This window comes from Panthera leo, chromosome B2 (genome assembly GCF_018350215.1).
Source record: "Panthera leo isolate Ple1 chromosome B2, P.leo_Ple1_pat1.1, whole genome shotgun sequence".
NCBI lineage: Eukaryota > Metazoa > Chordata > Mammalia > Carnivora > Felidae > Panthera > Panthera leo.
Window position 1 is genome coordinate 40052333 of NC_056683.1, and position 23050 is coordinate 40075382.

At 52.6% G+C, this 23050-nt stretch overlaps 1 protein-coding gene and 1 long non-coding RNA gene across 4 annotated transcripts; one reads left to right on the top strand and one right to left on the bottom strand.

Moving 5' to 3' along the window:
- Positions 1-1099: 1099 nt before the first annotated feature.
- Positions 1100-10136, bottom strand: LOC122219912. 2 transcript variants are annotated; one of them, XR_006202609.1, is made up of 4 exons: positions 10021-10136; positions 7551-7748; positions 1941-2041; positions 1100-1635 (listed from the first exon to the last, which is right to left on the bottom strand). It is a non-coding gene; the product is annotated as an uncharacterized LOC122219912 (long non-coding RNA). The 2 variants fall into 2 exon arrangements; XR_006202608.1 differs by lacking the exon at positions 7551-7748.
- Positions 10137-10240: 104 nt separating this feature from the next.
- Positions 10241-16353, top strand: GUCA1ANB (GUCA1A neighbor). 2 transcript variants are annotated; one of them, XM_042938753.1, is made up of 2 exons: positions 10241-10327; positions 15845-16353. In XM_042938753.1, the coding sequence occupies exons 1-2, from the start codon at positions 10319-10321 to the stop codon at positions 16172-16174; spliced, it is 339 nt and encodes a 112-aa protein (XP_042794687.1). In that variant the 5' UTR covers positions 10241-10318; the 3' UTR covers positions 16175-16353. The 2 variants fall into 2 exon arrangements, with proteins under 2 accessions (XP_042794687.1, XP_042794688.1); XM_042938754.1 differs by lacking the exon at positions 10241-10327 and adding an exon at positions 14892-15130.
- The last annotated feature ends 6697 nt before the right edge of the window (positions 16354-23050 follow it).

The window sequence follows — 23050 nt, forward strand, 5'->3', positions numbered from 1 at the left end:
CTGGAGCCTGTTTCAGATTCTGTGTCTCCCTCTTTCTCTGACCCTCCCCTGTTCATGCTCTCTCTCTCTCTCTGTCTCAAAAATTAATAAATGTTAAAAAAATTTTTTTTAAATAAATAAAAAATAAACTCAAGGTGAGTTCAGTAAACAGAATTTTTAAAAACTCAAGGCGGGTTTGTCCTGCTTAGGGTTCAGTTTGCTTTTCAGGGAGAGAGGGTGGTGGCCCTTTAAGGTGCTGAGAGGACAATCCTGGAGGGGTGGGCATGGGAGGTGATAACTGCCCCCAGAGGGTCCTGGGAGATGCTGAGAGGAGAGGAGAGCCAAGTCAAGGTGTTAGATTTTCATGCTTCCTGGCAGCAGGAGTGGAAGCTGGGTGGAGGGGACCAGTCACAGACAGTCGGCATGGTTTCCCTGAGGTCCCCAGAAGATGGAATGGCATGGCTCTTAGGTACCAAAGGTGATTCTTTTCAACTTTTCATTCTGAAAAATTTGGAAGACTAGTAAAATGACTATCTGTACGCCTTTCTCCTGGCTTCACCCATTGTGAACAGGTTGCCACACTTCCGCGCATGAGCTCTGCGCTTTCCCTCCACACACACTTTTTTTTCCACTTTGCTGAAGGTGGAAACTTATAGAGATCGTGGCCCATCTCCCCACACACACCAATACTTCAATATCCATTGCCTAAGAATAAGGACATTCTCCTAAATGACCATGATACAGTTATCACACTCGAGTATTAAAAATTTCCCAGTTATCCCCCAAATGTCACTTTCGTTTCTTTTTTTTTTTTTTTTTCCAATCCACAGTCCAATCAGGATTCACACATTGCATTTGCTTGTCAGGTGCCTTTAATCTCTGATTTACTACCATCCCTTGCTTTTGTTTTTCATGATAGTGACATTAAAAAAATTTTTTTTTAATGTTTATTTTTGAGAGAGACAGAGACAGAATGCGAGTGGATTAGGGGCAGAGAAAGAGGGAGACCCAGAATCTGAAGCAGGCTCCAGGCTCCGACTGTCAGGACAGAGCCCAACTCAGGGATTGAACCCCCCGAGCTATGAGATCATGACCTGAGCCGAAGTAGGACCCTCAAAAACTGAGCCACCCAGGCACCCCTTAGGGTGACATTTTTTAAAAGTTCCTTTTACTTGTTCCAGGTTAAGGGACAGGATGAGTTGGGCTGTCAGGGCTTGTGGATATGAGGTCACTGATTCCCCAACAGGAGGGGAGGGACTGAAGAACAGATGGGGGTGGTGGTGGCAGGCAGGAGCATCTTTAGAAACACTTGTGTTCCCCAAATGTTTTTGGTTGGAGACACGCCTGTGGTCAACCCTGTCCCACCCCACCCACTACCACGGCACTCCTGGAACCCCTTGCTGTTCATTCAAGGAGTAGTTGTGGAGACTCTCCCAATTGCCTGCGTGTGGGCGGAGGGGGGTCCATGGGAAAATAAGAGAATTACAGAAGTCTTCTTTCCTCCATGAGGGAGATAAAGATTACGTGATTCAAGGTGGCAGGCCCCGGATGACTAAGTTCAGAACGGTGATTGGTGTCCATACACATAACAGGAATTCAGAGGGGAGGAAGTCAGCATGGGCTGGAGCAGTCCAGGAAATTGAGACTGGAGCTGGTCTGTGGAAGATGACAAGGATGTTAATAGAGAAGGGAAGGAGCCATTCTAGGGTATGCACACATACCCATACCATCCATCCTTCCACCCTCCTATCATGGCTCCTCCCACTGCCTACACAGGGAGGGCACAAGGGAACTCCAGATGCCCCATCGTGCCCTGGACATCATCATAACCTGCCCGAGTGCTCTAGACATTCAGGCACCAAATAGAGGCTTCTTTCTTGGAGATCTTGGAGCCATGAAGCTCTCCCACCTTGGGTAGCCTTCCCCCCCCCCCCCCCCCCCAACCAGCCCAGCAGACCCACCAGGGAGTGGCTTCATTCATATGCAACTTCCACTTTTGTAACCAGCTGTGAGGGATCCAGAGAAATCAAAGACATGGCGTCAAAGTTCAAGTTGCTTTAGCCTTTTTGGACACAGAGAGAGACACGTGGAGAGATGAAAAGGGGAAGTAAATGAGGAGGAGGAGACTAAGGGGACAAGGTTCAGAGGAGCAGCAGTCAGGATGGGCCGGAGCATCTGGGGAGCACTCTCAGGATTCATGAAGGACTCTGCAGGAACTCAGCATGGTGGAGCTGGGAACTGGAGGGTGGGAAGGAGATCACAGCAAAGTTGGCCAGAGTGTCATGCGCTTAAAAAGACCAGTTTCGGGGCGCCTGGGTGGCTCAGTCGGTTAAGCGGCCGACTTCGGCTCAGGTCATGATCTCGCAGTCCGTGAGTTCGAGCCCCGCATCGGGCTCTGTGCTGACAGCACAGAGCCTGAAGCCTGCTTCCGATCCTCTGTCTCCCTCTCTCTGCCCCTCCCCTGCACGCGCTCTCTCTCAAAAAATAAATAAACAGTTTAAAAAAAAGACCAGTTGGTAAGATTGGAAACAACCTAAGTTGTCCATCTGGAGATGACTAGTTAAATAAATTATGGCACGTCCACACGATGGAATAATAATGCAACTCTAAAGAAGAATGAGTCAGCTGACTGTGTCCAGTTATCTCCAAGATAAACTGATAAACTGTTGACAAAATGGTGTGTGTAGTTTGCTACTATTTGGGGCAAGATAAGTATGATCTTGTTTGTATCGGCGCAGAGAAACTGGAGAGATATGTAAGAAACTTAACAGAAGTGGTTACTTGGGATGGAGATGGGGGTAACTGCACAAAAGAGGAGGGGGACAAAAATGGGAAGGAGAATTTTGACTGAGTGTCTTTTTATACTTTTTTATTTTCCAACCATGTACATGTATATGCTGTTTAAAAATTAGAGGAAAAAGTGTGTCAACTACACTGCAATTAACAATAAAGAGGGGAGCCTGGGTGGCTCAGTTGAGTGTCTGACTCTTGATTTCAGCTCAGGTCATGATCCCAGGGTCGTGGGACTGAGCCCCATGTGGGGCTCTGCACTGAGCATGGAGCCTGCCTAAGATTGTCTCTCTCCCTCTCCCTAAAAATAAGATAATAGGGGCGCCTGGGTGGCTCAGTCGGTTAAGCGGCCGACTTCGGCTCAGGTCATGATCTCACGATTCATGAGTTTGAGCCCTGCGTCGGGCTCTGTGCTGGCAGCTCAGAGCCTGGAGCCTGCTTCGGATCGGTGTCTCCCTCTCTCTCTGTCCCTCCCCTGCTTGCACTCTGTCTGTCTCTCTCAAAAATAAACATTACAAAAAATTAAAAAGAATTAAAAATAAAAATGAGATAATAAAATAAATAATAAAAAAATTAAAGAAAAGTAAGTAGGCAGGACAGTCTAGGAGTATGGTCCATGAACCAGCAGCAGCTGCATCACCTGGACTCTTATTAGAACTGTAGAATCTACTAGAACTGTAGAAACCCCATCCCAGACATTGGGCAACCTCTCTGGGCCTTGGTTTGTTTGTCTATAAAACAGGTTATTAATTTCAGGTTGTTATGAGATTCAGTGAGCTGAAGGATTAAGGTACCCAGCAGAGGATCTACGTTTTGACAAAGCCCCAGGTGACTCAGGATCACGTTAAGGTTTGAGGAGCTCTGGCCTGGAGTCAAAGGTCACCAGGAGCAGGCACTGATGCCTGGTAAAAGCAGTGGATGTTTTTTTGTTTTTTTATTTTTTATTTTTGGTAAAGTAATCTCTCTGCCCACACGGGGCTCGAACTCACTGCCCTGAGATCAAGAGTCACATGCTCCACTGACTGAGCCAGCCAGGTGGGCCTCAACAGCTGTGTTTTAAGGGTTTCATCTGGCAGCTTGGATGAAGGATGATGGGAAGAAGAAAGTGTAGGCTAAGGGGCTAAGAGTTGCTGCTCAGCTGATCAGTTCATTGGTTACTTAGTTAATGAATACAAGCGGGAGAGGAGAGGGGCAGGACTAGTGTGCTGGTGGTAGAAACAGGTAGAAAAATGTCTGCGGGACATTTCTTAGGAAGAGAGGAAGGTCTTGATGGACAGTTTGCATATAGGGCAAGTAAAAAATACTCGGAGCCGTTTTCCTCATCTGTAGCTTGGGAGGAATAGTGCCCTTCCTGGGGTTGACAGGAAGATTCAGTAAGATAATGGAGGTGGAGTGCCAGCAAAGGGCCTGGTGCACACAGGGCACTCCAAAAGTGTTTGTTCATTTCTTCCCTCTTCTGGTCCCCTTGCGGTTTGAGTTAGTTTGGGCTGGGAATAGAGGAAGAGAGGGAACGGTGTGATCACAAGCACCAGGAGGACATCAGGCTGTGGAGTCTGGATGGGAGGGATCTCTCTGCCTTTCCCCCACTCATTTCACCCCGATTTCAGTCCCATGATGGCGGGGGCTGGTGGGGGGACATCTCTTGAAGGCCCGGGTTCAACGGTGAGCAGGCTGTCTCCCCCCTACCGTTGTACCCTGTCTGCCCGGCAGCTCCGGAGGCCGAGTGCCTCTGGGGAGGGTCCGGCTGGGCTGGGTGCCCTGTACTCCTGATGCAGGGCCCCCACTCCACTCATAACAACATCTCAACCTGCTCCCCCAGTAAAAGAAAACAGCCAAATAAGAGGCTCCCCTCGCAACAGTCAAAGCCCAATCCTGTAATTAAATCTTGGCTGAGCAATTACTTAGTAACTTCCACCAGCCGACTTTATTGGCCTCTTCTGGTCCGTGGGGTGGGATTGGGGCCCCCAAGTTGTGGTCTCCCCAGAGACCCAGCTAGGACTTTGCCAAGTTTGTGGCTTTTTCCTGCATCCAGCAAAGCCAAGGCGCTCCTGGCTGGGAGAATGCACTGAATGGAGGAAGGGCAGGCTGAGAGGTCCTGAGGTCTCCTGCATCCCCTCCCAGGTCTCTGCAGCTGGCTCTCCAGGGGCAAAGGTCAGTGCTCCCAACTCCCATATGCTACTGAGCGACAGAGCATCTTGTCCAGCCTCTGGTTCCAGGCTGGAGACACTTTATGCCAGACCAGCTCCTGAAATGGTTTTCTTCTGCCTGCAGGGGAGGGTAGGCTCCAATCCCCCTGACTTTGACATTCCTCTGAGCTGGGAGGGTGCCAGGAGATGAGGTCAGGCTAAGATGAGGTCCTGCTGGTGTGGACTCCCACATCCTGAGAAGGGGCTCAGAGGAAGTCATTACCTGGTGCCCGAGAGTGTGGAGACCCAAGTCCAGCCCTGGCTAGGGGGTGGAGTGTTTTAGGGTGCTGGGAAGAGACTCATTTCCCTTGGTAACCATGGGCTCTACTGATAGGACCATAACATAGTGGGAAGGGTCCTTGATGGGGAACAGGTTTGAATCCTGACTCGGCTGTTTAGCAAGGGTGTGACCATGGCCAAGCTACCACCTTTCTGAGTCTCGGTTTGTTCATCTGTGAGACAGGGGCTATTAATGTAAGGTTATTATGAGATTCAACAAGATAGTGGGTTAAGGTATCTGAGAGTCTGACTCATGGTAGGTGTTTAGTACCTACCTGCTCCTGCCCCTGTTCCCTACCCTGACTTTGGGCATAGAGAGGCTAAGCAGAGAACAGCAAAGAGCGCTGACAGGCTGGAAGAGGGCTGTGACAATTGAACAAAAGAACCTCAAGAAGGAAAATTCCACCGGGGCCCAGGAGACAGGGTGGGGCAGGCGTCTGCAAGGTCACCTTGAAGACCAGGCAAAAAACATCCCATTGTCTGAAATTGTGTGTTTAAAAAAAGGTTGCTAAGTACAAAAAGCAAAAAACAAAATTCCATGTGGATTGGGACTATAGATATATAAAGTGTATTTGTAAATGGCCAGGGATTGGAAGGGAACAGAACCACGGAGATGATTCAGTTGGAATGCCAGGACTACATGTGGGTTTTTTTACTTTTTAGTAATGTGCTCTGCTGGTCATTTGCTTTAACTGAAAACTCCATAGATAATAAGAACATAATTTAACGTGGAATGCGTTTCTTTTAAGGAGTACGGAGATGGGGATTCTAGAGCCCCTTCCGCCACTAACCTCCTGTGAGACCATGGAGCTCTCCTGAGCCTCAGTCTCTCCGTCTGTAAAACGGGAGGGTGAGATCCAGTACTCGGGTGTGGTTTTACATCTGGCTGAAATGCCCGGTGGCTGGCAGAGTGGAGGCAGAACAACAAATAAAGCTGTCTGGGACCTCCTGTGTGAGGTTACTCTGGCTCTGAGGAAAGGGCGAGAAATGGGATGCAGGAACCATTTCCTAGGTACAGCCGTCTCCCTGCACCAGGCCCTGCGACATTCAAGACCAGTCCAGACCCTGCAGATATTGGCATAGCCCCCACACACTTCTCACGGGCTCTGGAGACCAACCCTTGAGCTGGGACTTTGAGCCCTGGGTGCGTTTCTCTGCGAGCCCTCCTGGGTCTGGCTTATCTCCCGCTCTCCCTGAGGTCTGGAAGGAACAGCAGCCACGTCTCCCATCCGCCAAGCGTCTCTTCTATGTCAGGCATGGGGCCGAGTGGATTGCATGCATTAACCCACTCCCATCATCAGCCCCGCGAAGGGATGGGGCAATACCTTCATTTTAGGGATGGAGAAAAGGAGACTTTAAGGGATATTTACTCATGGTCTATGACCGTTGCATTCTGCTCTAGGAATATTCCCCAAAGAAGCCACCTAGGTCCATAAAGGGCCATGGGTGTGATATCATTGCAGTGTTGTTTGTGGGGATGGGCGGGGGGGGGGGGGGGGTTGGAGGTCCCTGGGGGTCCTGGGGGGGAGCAGAGACATCAAATGTGGTGGATACACTCCATGGACATAGTGATGGGGAGCAAGGAACCAGATGCTGGTCCAGCAATATGGATGGATCTTAACAGTGGGAGATCTAAAACACACAGTGCTACTTATGTAAATGAAAACTACCTGCACGCAAGCAACAATATATCTATTTGGCAAGAACATATGCACAAGAAGATGCTCCTTAAGTACATTAGAATGGTTGCCTCTGGCTAGGATGGGTGGGGAACGGGGTTGGAGGTAAAGGGGGAGAATGAATGTGAGAGAGAGGAGGCTTCATAGACCAACGAGGATAATGCACCATGAGCAAGGTGTATGAATAACTCAGTTGTCTGTACTTTAAGCCCAGCAAAGGAAAAAAATAAGTCAGGATCAGAGAGGTTAAGTAACTTGTCCAAATCACACAGTAGGTAAAGAGGGGTGGAAAGCGTGTCCAAATAACCAGGCCTCCTTACAGTGATATGGTAGCGGGACGCTTCAGCAGCAGGGGGGCAGGGGGGGAGGCTGTGTGTGTGGCAAGGTGTGTGCTTGGTGAGTTTCCTGTGCTCCAGGTCAGCTCTGACCCTCACCAGCTCTCCCTGTCCTTCCCAAATGCCCCCTGAGGGGTGCAAGTCAGTCCTCACCCTCCGGGAACTTTGATGACCTACAAAATGAGATCACGCTTGGAGCGTGGCAGAGGAGTCAGAGAAAGGGGGGCTTCCAGGAGGCAAGACTTAATCAGTGTCGTCTGGAACTTAGAAACAGCAATTCCAAGGTAACTCCTAGCACCTACCTCCCAGCGGGCACTGCTCTGAGCTCACGCGGCGCACACGAGCCTTCTAGGTGAATTCTATTATCATCCCCACTTTGCAGATTAGGAACTGAGGCACACACAGGTTAAGTGATTTAGGCAAGCCACAGAGCTGAGAAGTCGCAGTGGGGGATCTGAACCCAGGCAGAGTGGGGTCCAGAGGCCGTGATCGTAACCATTCTGTGATTTACAAAAGAAATATGACAGATATGGTTTGACTGGCCAGGCCTTCCTAAAGGAGGTCTCCATAGCCATGACCCCTCCTGAGGTTCCCATGGTGAGGGTGGCACAGTCCGGGCCGGGGACACACCAGGCAGGACCCAGACCTATGGTCAGTCGCAGGGGAGGGGTCCCTATCTGAAGTTCTCAGGATGAGATTCGACTCCCCTTCCTTCAAATGTCCAAGATGGAGACACCCGATATCCTCATGGTGCACGTATAGAAACTGAGGCCCAAAGAGGCAGTGCGACTTGTTTCAGGTCTTGGGGCAACCAGCCCAGCACCTCCCCCTCTGGCTGAGACCAGGTGTAGCGTGTGCTAAATTGTGGGACCCCCACTCCCCCCAAGTCCCTGCCCACCTCCCGGGCTCCCTCCTGACAGCTCCTTCAGGCCCAGGGCTGGGAGCCAAGCCACTTTCCCCGGAGCCAGCAAAGCTGGCCACACCATCCAGAATGCCACATTCCCACCTTCTCTCCCTCCCTCAAGCAAGATACCATCGCCCCAGAGCCTTGGCAGTCGCTGAGCAGAGCCTCCGCGAGGGCCAGCCCTGATTGCCACTCCTTCTCCCGCTTCCCTGCCAGACTCCCCTCCTGGGCCCTCCCACCAGCTCAGAAATTAGGGGTCATTACCATCAGGGTGTGAGATCTGAGCCGGGTGCTAAGTCATCAACACCCCAACTCTCAATCTGCCACAGGGCCCCAAAGTCCACCCCGTAACCGACAGTCAGTGCTGACACAGTGCCAGGAAGGAAACAAGTTCTGGGCCCGGCCCAAGCCAATGTGGCAGAGGGCAGGAAGCCACTGCCTCATTCTATTTCCCTTCCACTAGTCCTCCTCTGACCCCAGAGAGAAGCTCAGATCCCTCCCGCATGTGGGATTTCAGACGCATTCCCAGAAGGTGCTACTAATTCTGGTGTTGGGGTCAGGGGGGAGGCTCAGGTTTTTGAAGATGGGAACAGGATGGCCCATTCAGCCACCTACCCACTAATCTAGTTATCTGCCCATGCATAATAATAGCTAATATTTATTGAGTGTTTACCCTGTGCCAGGCACTGTCTTGAGTGCTTTGCTCATCCCTATTAGGTAGAGACCTGTAGTCTACCCATTTTACAGATGAACAAATGGAACTACAGAGAAGTCAATTACTTGCCCAAGGTCACACAACTAGTAAAATGGTAGAGCCAGAGTCAAGCTCAAGGAGTCTGACTCTTGGGGCGCCTGGGTGGCTCAGTCAGTTAAGCGTCCGACTTCAGCTCAGGTCAAGATCTCACGGTTAGTGAGTTCGAGCCCCGTGTCTGGCTCTGTGCTGACGGCTTGGAGCTTGGAGCCTGCTTTGGATTCTGTCTCTCCAGCTCTCTCTGCCTCAAGGATGAGTAATCATTTAAAAAATTATATATATATATAGTATATATATATATATACACACTATATATATCATATATCATATATCATATATCATATATCATATATATATATGGGCCTGCTATCCCATCCTCTATAGCACAACCACCTGCCAATCTAGCCTTTTTTTTTTTTTGAGAGAGAGAGGGCGCAAGTGAGTGAGAGGCAGAGGGAGAGAGAGAAGCAGGGCTCACGTTCACCTGAAGTGGAGCTTGAGCTCAGCTGAAGTGGGCCTCAAGCACACCCGATGTGGGACTTGAACTCATGAACCGTGAGATCGTGACCTGAGCCGAAGTCAGATGCTTAACGACTGAGCCACCCAGGCGCCCCAATCTAGCCATTTACTGAGCACCTATGTATCCATTCATTCACCCACAGCCACCCTACCCAGCCACCTGTCTATGGAACAGCATATGCAAAGGCTCAGAGGGAAAAGAGCGGGGCATGCTTAAGAAATTAGCTACTGCGTAGAGTGAGGGAAAAGATAGCAAGAAATGGGGCAAGAAAGGTGAGCAGAGGTCCAATCAGGGGGTTTGGCCCATCCACTGTCTGTCTACCTACCAACACTCATCCTCCTGCCCACCGACTCTCTCTGTCCACGCATCCTCTGTCTGTCCATGCATCCATCCATCTATCCCTTTCTTCCTCCCTCCATCCATCATCTCTGTAATTTGGAAGGCAGAGACAGACAGAGAGAGAGAGAATGGAGAGTTGGTTGGGTATGTTTCCTCCCTGCCAGTAATTTCTTATGACATGTTGGGCCCCTGGGGGGAAAGTTAGGACTTCTGGAGGTACCTGAATAACTGGGATCATTTCCTCCTCTCTCTACTCACCGCATCACCCACAGTTCACAGGCCCTGGGAGATTGTGGGAAGAGGGAATTGCAGACAGGGTCAGTGCGAAAGTTAAAAGACCCTTCCAGGCCTTGAGACTTCAGCCCCCAGCCCTGCCCTTGTGTCTCCTTAGGAAGACAGAAGGAACTGTGCTGTCAAAGGGGTGTCACAATGCCCCAGCCCATGCAAATTCTCCCCACCTGGGCACTCCCAGTACCTCCCAAAGAGTCCCTGGGAGCTCCGGAGCCCCTGACCACCAGAAGTTCCATCTCACCAACAAGAAAGGCCCTGGTCAAGGATGTCCCAGGTGGGATGACCTTACAGGGCTGCATCAAGGCAGCCCAAGGTCACAGGAAGTCTGATTGACAGGAGAGAGTATGAAGGCCCGAGCCTGGCCCACCTTCATGGCTGGGAGCTGGGGACCTCTTACAAAAGGCTTAGGGACCAGTGCCGCTGTGGAGCCCCGGCTGTCCCCCCGGGGGAGGGAGCAGGAAGCAGGCCACCATTCCTCTCCTCCCGTTCCTCTGCCCCTTCACTTCCCAGAGTCATTTCCTGGGCTGCTAGCCTGCACTTCCCAGTCTCCTAGGCAAACTTGTGACAAGTAACAGTGACAGCTGAAGCTTCCTGAGTGCTCAAGAGGCGTAGGCAGTTTATGTAGAATGTCTCATTAAATCCTCGTGGTAACCCTATGAGATAGATTCTATTTTTTTTTTTTAAGAATTTAGAACAGTGTTTCACACGGCAAGCTTTTTGTTTTTTAATGTTTATTTATTGATTTTTGAGAGGGAGAGAGAAAGAGAGAGCAGGGGAGGGGCAGAGAGAGAGAGAGAGAGTCAGAATCCCAAGCAGGCTCTGTGCAGCAGAGAGCCCGACGTGGGGCTTGAACTCACAAACCATGATCATGACCTGAGCCCAAACCAAGAGTCAGACGCTCAACCAACTGAGCCACCCAGGCGCCCTGTCCCTACAAGATAGGTTCTTTAGGTGTTCCCCCTTGAGAGGTGGGAAAACGGAGGTACAGAGTGTTATAAAATACTGAAAGCTCAGGCACTTGGTGTGAGCGGGGGAGCTGGGATTTGAACTCCAAGCCCCCAGGCTACACAGCCTCACGAGGGAGCTAAGGCCAAGCTCTCTCAGCCTCCTCATCTGCTCCCTCCCAGGCCCCTCTGCCCCACCGCACACCGACAGGCTCTCACAAAGGTTCAGATGAGCTTGTTCGAAACCTGCAGGGAACTGCCAGATGAGGCTGATAATAATTACTATTTGTATTGTGCCCTGAAAGTTCCCACACTCATCGCACCCCCACGACACGCTGGTGAAGCAGATGGCCTTATTATCTTCATTTTGCAGGTGAGGCCACCAAAGCTCAAAGAGGTTCCGAGACTTGCCCAAGGTTGCCTGACCTGTAGGGCAGAGTGAGGCCCTGAGCTCAGGCCTTCACACTCCAAAGCCCAGGCACATTCCCTGGTACCGGCTGCCCTGGGAGGCTTAAGGGCCTCACCCGATGCTGTTTGCATTTCAACAGGGCCAGAGGCCTTCCCCCCAGAGAGTGAGGCGCGGGTGGCGGGCGCTGGGCCTGAAGTATTCCAGCCGACAGTGTCTTCCCAGACCCGCAGCAATACCACATATGAGATATTCTTGCCCTCCTCGGAAAGCCCCGCTCTCGAGTCACCCCCATCCCCTTTCCAGGCCCTGGCAGCAAGGACAGACACTATGCCTGGGGGGTGCGGGTGGAGGGGTCATAGAGGGAGAGGTCTATTCGGGATCCTTCTTTTGGCTCCAGCTGGAACCCCAAGGAGAAATAGGGTAGTGGGATTCGGAAGGGAGGGAAGGGGCTGGGGAGACCCTCTACTTGCCCTCTAGGCTTCTTTGCTCCGTGGACCCGGAGGCTTAAGTGAAGGCTGGCAGGAAGCAGGAAAGGAGTTAGGGGTCTTCCCCGAAGCTCTAAAGTAGGCGTCTCCGCCTTGACACTGATGACATCGTGTGCTGCTAATTCTCTATTGCGGGGCGGTCCTGGCTCTGTAGGATGGTCAGCAGCATCCCTGGCCTCTACCCACTTTTGGCTGTGACAATGGGGATGCTACTCCCCGCTGGAGGCCAGTAGCATCCCCATTGTCACAGCCAAAAATGCCTCAGGCATCGCCAAAAGTTCACGGGCCCCCAACCCCCTGCACTTGATAGGAGGACTGGGAGGAGGAGCCGGTTAAATGAAACCAGACGTTAACCTGGAAAGTATGCATTCGGGGCCCCACCCTCCCCCGCAGAGCTGGCTGTGCTGGGCCCTGGGCAGGCGATGGGGTGTTCTCAGCCCTCTGGGGTTAGTCACCTGGAGCCTGGCTGGGCCCTTGGAAGGGGCAGGGCAAAGCTGTGCTGCCTGGGCTTCCTCCTCCTCCCCCTCTTCCTCCTCCTTGCTCTGAGTCTTCTCTTCCTCCTCCCTTTCCCCTTCTTCCTCCTCCCCGGGGACGGTCCCTCTGCCCTAGTTTCTGTGAGGGCCTCATCCCTAGATGTGCTCAAGGCCTGAGTCCTCCTCACCCCAAGGCCCCAAATGTTGCCGTAGCAGTAGCTGGCAGGTAGACCCAGGAGGGCCCAAGTCAGGGCCTGGGCTGGGGCAGAGAGAGAGGGGAGTGTTCAAATCCTGGTTCCCCCACTAACTAGTCTGGAGCTGCGGGAATTCTGGGGGGGGGGGTTCTTCGTGCTTCGATGTGAACTTAAACGTGCTTCGATGCCTCCAAGCCTCATCTTCCACATTTGAGATATGGGAGTAACACCTCAAATGGCTCTTAGGAGCTTTTGCAGAGCTGAGCGTCTAGTGCCTGGAGCTGGGGAGATTCTAGGTCCCATGAGCAACATTATCGCCCTTCCCTCTGTGGGTCTCTGGTCAGACCCCCCCAGCCATTCTGAAAGCACGTGCCTCTGTCCCTCTTGACACCAGCCTCGCAAGCCTGAGGTGCAGGGTCTGGATGGCCAAGACTGAGGCGGGGTGTGTGGGGGGGGATGCGCTATGGTTCCCTCATCTCCAGATCCGTGGCCATGGGCTGAGCCCTTCTGCAGTGTCGAGAGGACCGGAACCCCACATCCTCAGAATCATACTTAATATGCTAAACATCCTGCAATGTCCAGGACTGCCCCACAACAAAGAATCATCAGGGGTGCCAGGTGGCTCAGTCAGTTAAGCGGCTGACCTCGGCTCAGGTCATGAGCTCACGGTTTGTGAGTTCGAGCCCCGCGTCCGGCTCTCTGCTGACAGCTCGCAGCCTGCAGCCTGTTTTGGGTGCTGTGTCTCCCTCTCTCACAAATAAACGTTAAACATTTTTAATAAAACGAAAGAATTATCAGCCCACAGTGTCCGTGGCGCTGAGGGCAGGAAGCTCCGATTTGTACAAGTTTACGTTGTGGTATCTGTTATTTGCACACTCAGAGCCTGGTGTATAAGAGGAATCATTTTGAATGAACGAGTGAACCAGTGAAGCAAATAATGTCATATCCTCAGCTGTGCTAGGAGATGGTAACTTCAGACTCCAGCGTTCAAGGCCCCGCAGTGTTCCCGACAAACTGGGAGATCCGGCTGCCCCTCTCTTCGGCTGCTCTCCTACTGCCCAGAACCCCCATCAGGAGCTCAGCAAGCTGACCGCATGAGGGCAAAAGTGGACTGGCAGCCCCTGTCCTCCCAGGGCGGTGGACACAGGATGCGTATAGGGTGTGGACCCTGGGGTCAGCCAGGCCTGAGTTCAGTCCCAGCCTGGCTCTTCACCAGCCGCCTGACCCTAAACTTGTGACGGACATCCTTACTACAGCTTTCTCAACTATAAATAGGACGCATGACGATACCTTCCTTAAAGGGTAATGCGAGGATTAGAAGAGATAACCCATGTAAAGAGTTTGGTGCTGTGCTTGGAGCCCATGGTGAAGAACGATCGCTGATTACCGCCATCATAGCTCATTTCTTGTGTGGTCCCCCCGCTCCTAACCCCACGGCCAGGCCTCAAGGGCTCTGGGAAGGCCGTTCCACACTGTTCTCCAGCTTGGTTGTGTGCCAGCACTGGGTGAAGCCCCAGGGTCACAAAGGGGACTAGGATGTGGTCCTGAACACTGGGAGCGTTTTACAGGCTGTTGAACCATGAGCAGGAGCCCGGAAGGACCAGGATTTGGGGTTGGCATGAGGCGAGCACAGCACCCAGGGCAGCAAGATGTAAAAAGGGGTTCGGCGCACCTCTTTAAAATGTGCACTTGCCTCCCCACAGTCCCAGCCTCGCAAAGGACCACGTCCCAAGAGGAATGCCTGAAGGCCCAGAGGAGGGTGAAACAGGGGTGGGGGTTGCAGCACCAGAGGCTTCCTGGAGGAGGTGTCAGGAGGGCTGCTGGCTTGGAAGAATAGGAAGAATTTTGAAACGCACAGCTGAGGGCACACACATTTCTGGGTAGGAACCTATGGCAGCAAAGCCGGCTTGGGAAGAAAGCCCTGGGCAGGTTTGAGTTGGGCAAGGCGTTTGTAAATTACATGCAGAAGGAAAGAACGTACATTCTTTCTTGGGTACCAGGGATTTCTTCTGTAAGATGGCAGGGGTTCAACTTCCAGGAGCTCTGTAGCAAGGGCTCCTTCCCGGTTCTGGTTCCCCGGGGTGGCCGGGAGGACTGCGAGGCTGGGCCGAGCCGAAGTGGGTTCCCCTCCCAGCTGTCGCCTGGAGGAGACGGACAGAGCCAGCCTGACACCGAGGCATCGGTCCTTTGCGCTGTGCTGTTGTGACTGTGAAGGCCCCTAGTAAAATGAACATCTGGTACCTGGGAGACGGTGTGGAGGTCAAAGGTGAACAAAACAATTCAGTCCAGGGGGTAAACAAATGTCGCTAGGGTGGGATCCTTGTGGCACTGGGGGCCTCCTCGAGGGGTAGACCTCCATGCGCAGTCAGCCAAGATTGGCGATTATGAAAAGCTGGCATTGTCACTTTGTAACAATGAGAGGTGTTCTAAAATAGAATGGGCTGGCTGGTTGGAAGGAGAACACCCCTTACTATAACCCAGTTTAATTGAACCAGCCTTTATTGAGCGCGCACTGAATGCCTTGGTCTGGAGGAAAACAAGGAATAGGATTTTGGAGGGCATTATGTCAAGGGTAAGGTTGAGAGAGCACGGCCCTGAAGGTGCTCGGGGCCAAAAGGGAAAGAGAATCTCCCTGATGGACGGGAGGGAGGGAGGGAGGGAGGGCATGCCGGGCTGGGGGATCGGCCCCGAACAAAGGCAAGGAGGCCTGGAAGGACACGTTGCCAGCAGAGGTAATGGGCGGAAGGTCCGGCTAGAGCACAGGGCGAGGGGAGCCCCGTCCTCAGAGTTCTTGTTTTCCAGGCTAGGGGCCTTGAGATGTCTTGTCTAGGCAGTAGAGAGCAACAGAGCACAGGCTGGGAGGCAGGAGGACAGGAGGGCTTGGTGGAAAGCTGAGTAACCCTTCAGGAGAGAGGAGGGAGGCCTGGCAGGACAGCAGCAGAGGAGGGCCAGATGGGAGTGACTTGAAGGACAGGGACAGACAGACAGCTGGATGTGGGGGAGATGGGGGCGGGGCGGGTTGAAGATGAGCCTGGCTCTTAGCCTCTGAGTCGGCAGAAGCCTCTGGGAAGCAGGCTGAGGTCTGCATCAGCACAAGTCAGGTCAGGGGCCCTGAAGGCCGCCCCCTACCTGGAGATGTCTGGCTCCACGGCCAGCAGAGCTGTCTTGGGGGTGGCTCCGGAAGCTTCTGGCGGCTGCTGGCCCCTTCCCCGCTCCCACCCTCGGGCTTAGCCGTGGAAGCCCCGGTGTCTGATGCCTCAGCGCTGGCCTGCTTTCCATCCCACAGGACTCAAAGAAACCCTCAGCACCCAGCCAGGAGCCGAAGACACCATCGGGCAAAAAGCTGAAGTTTCCACGCCCTCCCCTGTCCCAGTCGTGGAAGCGGGATCGTGAGCAGACCCTGGTGGCGGCCTACGTGCCGGTGGTGGTAGACCCGAAGGGGCAGAGCCTGGACAAGCTTAGGTTCAAGTTCTACACCTCCCAGTACTCCAACTCCCTGAACCCCTTCTACACCCGGCAGAAGCCTACCTGTGGCTACCTGTACCAGAGGGACATGGACCACACCCGCAAACGCTTTGATGTGCCTCCTGCCAACCTGGTCTTGTGGCGCTCCTAGGCCCCTCCCGGTTGGGAGACGCCACCTGCACCCTCCCCCGCCACAATTCTGGGTCCAGGAGGGGAGGGGCACTTGCTCCAGGAGGAGCAGACCGTGCTCGGCCTGAGACAGCTGTGCTGCGCCCAGTGGCAAAGGGAGGTCTCTGTTCTCGGCAGCAATTAAAGTTTGTCCTTCCTTTCCTTGCCATCTGAATGGGTGGCTGTGGGCGGGTAAACTGAGGCCACAGGGGTGTCGTACGGCAGGTCACGTCCAGAGATGCCCAAAGACTTAGAAGCACTTGATTCTCAGTCCCCTCCCCCTCCCCTACCCCCACCTCCAGGAGTGACCTCAAGCCCCCTCTAGGGCCTCAGTCCCAAGCAAAGCCCATGCTGGTCACACCGTCCCCATAGGCCAAGCTTGGCAAGCCCGCCAAAGTCAGGAAAGAGAGAAGTCAGCTGGCGGTGGCCTGGGTTGGAGCAACCCCTGGAAAATCGGAAGTGGCACAGGGGGCAACGCAGTCTCTGGGGGGCCTCCTCTCCAGCCCTAGTTTCACATCCACCTGTCTCTTCTGACTTGTCGTTTGTTGGTGGCGGGACGGATTTCCCATCTCGTCTCTCCTCTGGTCCAGAAGAGCTGACTCGGGTTAGTCGGGCTCACGGGCCGTGTTTCATGAAGACGGGTGATGAAGGCAGAGGGCACTTGACCCAAAGCAGTGGCCTGAGTGAGTCCCCGGTCGCTGCCACCTAGGGGCAGATCCGGCGCTATGCCGGGGCCAGCTCAGATGGTCCTGAGGGATCCGACTGTGGGCATCTCCTCCCAACGCCACAGCCAGTGACTTCGTGTTGGTAACCACTGAAACCAGCAAACGCCCATCATCTGGGGTTTCTTCTTTCCAGAGAGCTCGTTGTTAAATATCTGCCATCACACCACTAGGTGGATCCAGCTGGTTCCACTTCTAGGACTCACAGCTCATTCTAGCTGGGGTGGGGTATTCAGTGGAGCATACTTTTGGAGCCTAAGAGTCTGGGGTTGGCTTGGGATGGAGGGACAGGATGTCTGGAGACCCAGACAAGCAGCCAGTGCACTGGCCACGCTTCCTCTGAAAAGAAGATGGTGAGTAGGGGGGAGGGACATGAGCCCTCCTAAAGGTTGTGTCACAAGATAGAGTCTAGGTTTTTCTGTTTGTTGTTGTTGTTGTTGTTGTTGGAGGCTCTCTTTCAAAAGCCAGAGGCGGGGCACCTGGGTGGCTCAGTCGATTAAGCATCCGACTTCAGCTCAGGTCATGATCTCATGGTTCATGGGTTCAAGCCCCACATGGGCTCTGTGCTGTCAGCTCGGAACCCGGAGCCTGCTTCGGATTCTGTGTCTCCCTCTCTCTGCCCTTCCCCTGTTCACACTGTTTCTCTCTGTCTCTCAAAAATAAATAAATGTAAAAAAAAAAAAATTAAAAAAAAAAACACAAAAGCCAGAGGTTTTGGGGGCACCTGGGTGGCTCAGTCGGTTGAGCATCTGATTCTTGACTTCGGCTCAGGTCATGATCGCACGTGTTCATGAGTTTGAGCCCCGCGTGGGGCTCTGCGCTGACAGCATGGACCCTGATTGGAATTCTCTCTCTCTCTCTCTCTGCCCCTCCCCTGCTCTCTCAAAATAAATAAATAAAATTTTTTATTAATAAAAAAATTAATTAAAAAATAATATATTTGACTATATATAATATATATAATATAAACAATATATAATATATTTTGATATTTTTAATTTTTTTATTAACAAAAAATTTTATTTATTTATTTTGAGAGAGAGAGCAGGGGAGGGGCAGAGAGAGAGAGAGAGAAAATTCCAATCAGGGTCCATGCTGTCAGCGCAGAGCCCCACGCGGGGCTCAAACTCATGAACACGTGCGATCGTGACCTGAGCCGAAATGAAGAGTCAGATGCTTAACTGACGGAGTCACCCAGGTGCACCTAAATAAACTTTAAAAAGTAAAATAAAGTCAGAGGCTTTCCTCAATTGCCTGGCGATCCTGGGCTGGAGGTCGGCCATTTGGCATCTGTACCTGATTGTCAGTGTTTGAGGAGCCAGCATGGGAAAGAGCTGGGGGGGGGGGGGGTCTCTTCCTTTGCAGACTTGCCCTTCACTCCCAGCTTCTAGAATGACCCTTCTCTCCCCTCGAGGCCCTCCAGTCCAAATGTCCAGAATAACCTCCAGCCAGGGGCAGGAGATAGGTGCGGTAGGGCATCTGGGGAGCGCGTGGCTCCTTACACAGGCTTTCCACCAGTCCTCCTGTTTCTGCCCCCCTGTCCTGCACCCCACCCTGTAGGGCACCTTCTGCCCCATGTCGGAGCCTCCACAGTTCTGTGGCAGGCATAGGCATCACGTCTGTACCATTCTCCACACCCTCCTCTTTCAGAGTGTTTGGGTTTCCACTTCCTGCGCTGAGACAGTTACAGTCGTCCATGTGCCCTCTGTTGTCCAAAATTTTATTAGAACCTCTCACCTATTTCCTTCTTTCTCTTTGTCTCTGTGGACTGGTAGGCTTAAAAACTGTTATTGTGGGGCGCCTGGGTAGCTCAGTTGGTTAAGTGTCTTGACTTCGGCTCAGGTCATGATCTCACGATTTGTGAGTTCGAGCCCCGCGGCAGGCTCTGTGCTGATGGCTCAGAGCCCGGAGCCTGCTTCGGATTCTGTGTCTCCCTCTCTCTCTGCCCCTCCCCTACTCACACTCTGTTTTTCGCTCTCAAAAATAAATAAACACTAAAAAATAAAAATAAAAATAAAAAATGTTATTGCCATTTTAGCTGGATTTTGAAAAGCAGAGATAAATTTTTCAGTCTATGTGTAACCAAAAGTTCCATGTCCAATCATCCAACAGACCCTTGCTGAACATCCAAAGACTGGGTCCTTAGGCTGCAACCATCTCTGCCCTCCCAGACCTGAGAACCTTGAGGGGAGGGATGGGGGTGGGGGTGGGGGCCCGGCATTTTCACTCCCCCAACTGACACCTTCTCCTCTCCCTTGGAGAATGGTCTCCCCCTTGAGGTTCACCTTGGTAGAGCAGCCTTGATGGAAGCTTCCAGGAACCTTTAAAGAAGCTGGCCCAAGTCCCGCATCGGTGTGGGTGGGATAGTCCCAGGAGGCAAAGACCTGGCACTCAGAGCTCCGTTCTGTTTCTGCGGAGGTGGAGAGTGGGGGTCGGGCAGCTCTGGAGGGGAACCAGTCGGGCCTGGGATTGCTGCCCCTCGCATCTCTTCCCAGCCTAGCTTCCACCTCTGCACACCTGCCCCACACGCTCCCTCTCCTCGGTACCGTTCAGCCAGGTAGATCCTCTCACGCTGGTATATGGCGATCTATCCCAGGAGGGATTCCTACAGACAGAGCAGCCTGGGGAAGCCACACGGCCTCTCTCTGATGTGTCCCACCACACGAGCTGTCCACCCGCTTCCTCCATACCTTTCTTGGTGTGGATCCCAACCCTCTCTGACTTGGCCATCCATGTCTGGGAGAAGAATGGAGAGCAGGACTGAGAGAGGCCATGGAAGAGGGAGAAGCTGGGCTCTGGGATTGGGAGGCTGGGAGATTCCATTCCCATCCTGGGTCTGGGCCACCTCCAAAGGGATTGAGCTCACCGTCGCTGGAATTTTCCAGGCAGAAGGGCCACAGGGAAGATGCTGGAGTAGGGGCTCGAGGGACCCTCCGGCTGGACCCTCGAGATTTAAAGGCTTAAGCCAAAAGCCTGGTGATGAGGTAGAAAACTCTGGTACCACCACTTGGAATTTCTGTGGACCTCACAATGACTTTTCTGTCCCCACTTCCTCTCGTGTCACATGGAAATAATACCACCCCACAGGGCTATCGTAAGCCGATTCCACAAGCTTAGCGTGCTGCCTTGAACACAGTAGACATTGGATGACAGCTCCACCCTACTCTAGCCTCACTGAATTCTTCCTTCGGTCATGCATGCACGCATTCACTCACTCAGTGTTTTATTTATTTTTTAATTTTTTAAATGTTTTTATTTTTGAGAGAGAGCGAAAGAGCGCACAAGTTGGGGAGGGGCAGAAAGAGAGGGAGACACAGAATCCGAAGCAGGCTCCGGGTTCCGAGCTGTCAGCACAGAGCCCGATGCGGGGCTCGAACCCACGAACCGTGAGATCATGACCTGAGCCGAAGTCAGACGCTTAACACACTGGGTCACCCAGGCGCCCCGCACTCACTCAATGTTTTATTGGGCTCAAGTCTGTCAGTCAAGCGTTACCTTCACAAAGGTACTGAGGAGCATGTTTACAAAGAAGTGGGCACAGTTGAGGGCTGGTGACATGGCCAGAGTGGCCACAGAGGCAAGCCCTTCCTACTTCTAAGCCTGAGAGGTACAGGGAGGTGGCTTTGTCACCGCAGCTGAGAGAGGGCTTTCGTGGGAGCTGTGGCTGAGGGTAGAAGGAATTAGGGCCCAAACTATGACCCAGCAGGGAGGGTGGGGAGCAAACGCCCAGACTCTTCTCTTTTCCTACCAGCCAGTCTCCTTCCACTGCTTCCCAGGGGATGAACTGCCAGAAGCCAGAGGCCCCGGGGAGCCTGAGTGATCCAGTCCACAGGGGTCAGCCTCCTGGTGCTCAGAGCACACAGAGGAAGGTGGAGAATGGGTGGGGAGGGGGCCAACGGGATAACCAGCGCATGACCATGTGGAATCTTTGGCACTAGGTGCTGGGAGGGTGCGAGAGACGAATAACACAGAGGCCTCCACCCCGAGTTCCTGACGACAGGCTGACAATAAACAGCTGCGTATAATTTGAGAAATCAATGAAACTTATGTATGTTATAATAGAAGTGTGAACATTGTTGGGGCGTCTTAACTGACTGGCTCAGTCAGTTAAGTGTCCGACTTCAGCTTAGATCATGATCTCGCAGTTCGTGAGATTGAGTCCCGTAAGTTCGAGCCCCGCGTCGGGCTCTGTAGTGCCAGCTCAGAGCCTGGAGTCTGCTTCTGATTCTGTCTCCCTCTCTCTGCCCCTCCTCTACTCTTGCTCTGTCTCTCTTCGTCTCTCAAAAATAAATAAATGTTTAATAATAATAATAATAATAAAGAACGATGAACATTGTCCTAGATGTGGTGACCCCTATGACTTCCACCTCCTGCTGTACCCGCCTTGGCACAATCCTCCTCTGAGCGTGGCTGAGATCTGTGACTCACCACTAACCCACGGAATGTGGCAAAGGTAACAGGATGGCATTTCCTTGGTTAGTTACACGATATAAGCTTCCATTTTAGCAAATTGGAGAGAGATTCTCCTTGCTGGCTTGATGAAATAAGCAGCCACACTGAGGAGCCCGTGTAATAAGGAACTTTGGAAAGTCCTAGAAACTGCAGACAGCCTCTGGTAACTGAGAGTGGGCTCCAGATAATGTCTAGCAAGAAGCCAGGGCCCTCAGTCCTATACCCAGGAAATGAATTCTGCCAACATGCTGAATGAGGCAGAAGTGGATTCTTCCCCAGTCAAGCCTCCAGATGTGAACGCACCCCAGATGACACCATGCTCACAGCCCTTTGGGACCTGGGGCAGAGGACCCAGTGAAAGCACAGAGCCAGACTCCTGGCCCACAGAAACTGTGTGATAATAAACATGTAGGATTTTTTTTTAATTTTTAAAAATGTTTATTTTTGAGCTAGAGAGGCAGAGTGTGAGCGGGGGAGGGGCAGAGAGAGAGGGAGACACAGAATCCGAAGCCGGCTCCAGGCTCCGAGCTGTCAGCACAGAGCCCGACACGGGGCTCGAACCCACGAACTGTGAGATCATGACCCGAGCCGAAGTCGGACGCTTAACGACTGAGCCCCCCAGGCGCCCCTAAACGTGTAGAGTTTGAAGCTACGGACTCTGTGGTAGTGTTTAAGCTGCCTAGAAAGCTACTATAACACATCAAAAAAACCATCGGTGCGCCGAGGCAAGAAAAATGAATTCTGCTGAGATTCGGAAAGGTTCTCGGAGGAGGGTGTGTCTGTGCTCACGTGGGAAGAGTGGGGAGGATATAAATCGGGAGCGTTGGAAAGATAAGCTGCCACCTCACCCTCGACTCCTTCAGTCCAAACCCCAAAGCCGAGAGGACTCCGAAGACAAGGACGTGAGCCTGGGCCCCAAGTTCACCGGAGGAGCTTCTCCGCCCCGTATCCAAGCCATGTGCCAGGCGGCCCCCAGCGGCCACTTGCCCAGTGTGCCCTGCATTCACCTCTTTAGGTAGAGGAGAAGCAAAAAGTCTTGTTTGGTTTCTTGTTCAAAAACAGCTGACCTCTGTTTTTGTGAGCAGTATGTGTTCACTGTGAATCATTTAAAAAATACAGGTAAGTTTTAAAAAGCAAAGATTAGGGGCGCCTGGGTGGCCCAGTCGGTTAAGCATCGGACTTTGGCTCGGGTCATGATCTCACGGTTCGTGAGTTCGAGCCCCGCGTCGGGCTCTGTGCTGACAGCTCGGAGCCCAGAGCCTGCTTCCGATTCTGTGTCTCCTCCTCTCTCTGCTCCTCTCGTGCTCATGCTGTCTTCCTCTCTCTCAAAAATAAATAAACATTAAAAAGAAGCAAAGATTATACTATCGCTGGTGATGTCATGACCCAGAAAGAGCCCTGTTCACATTTTGGTTGTTTCCTTTTAGTTACAGGTATCATGTACACAGCAGTGTCGTGTGACAGGGACAACCTTTGTCACAGACGGGCCCCTAGGCTTGGTCTAGGAACTTTCCAGGATCAGCAGTAGCAGTTCACCATGCACCTGTGTGGTGGTGCCCTCACACACACACACACACACACACACACACACACACACCCCAGGCCATAAGGCACACGCTCAATGTCCCCTATCCCCATGCCCGTGGGAGGGGATGGTGTCAGGTGTGGAGTCAGATGGAAGGTTG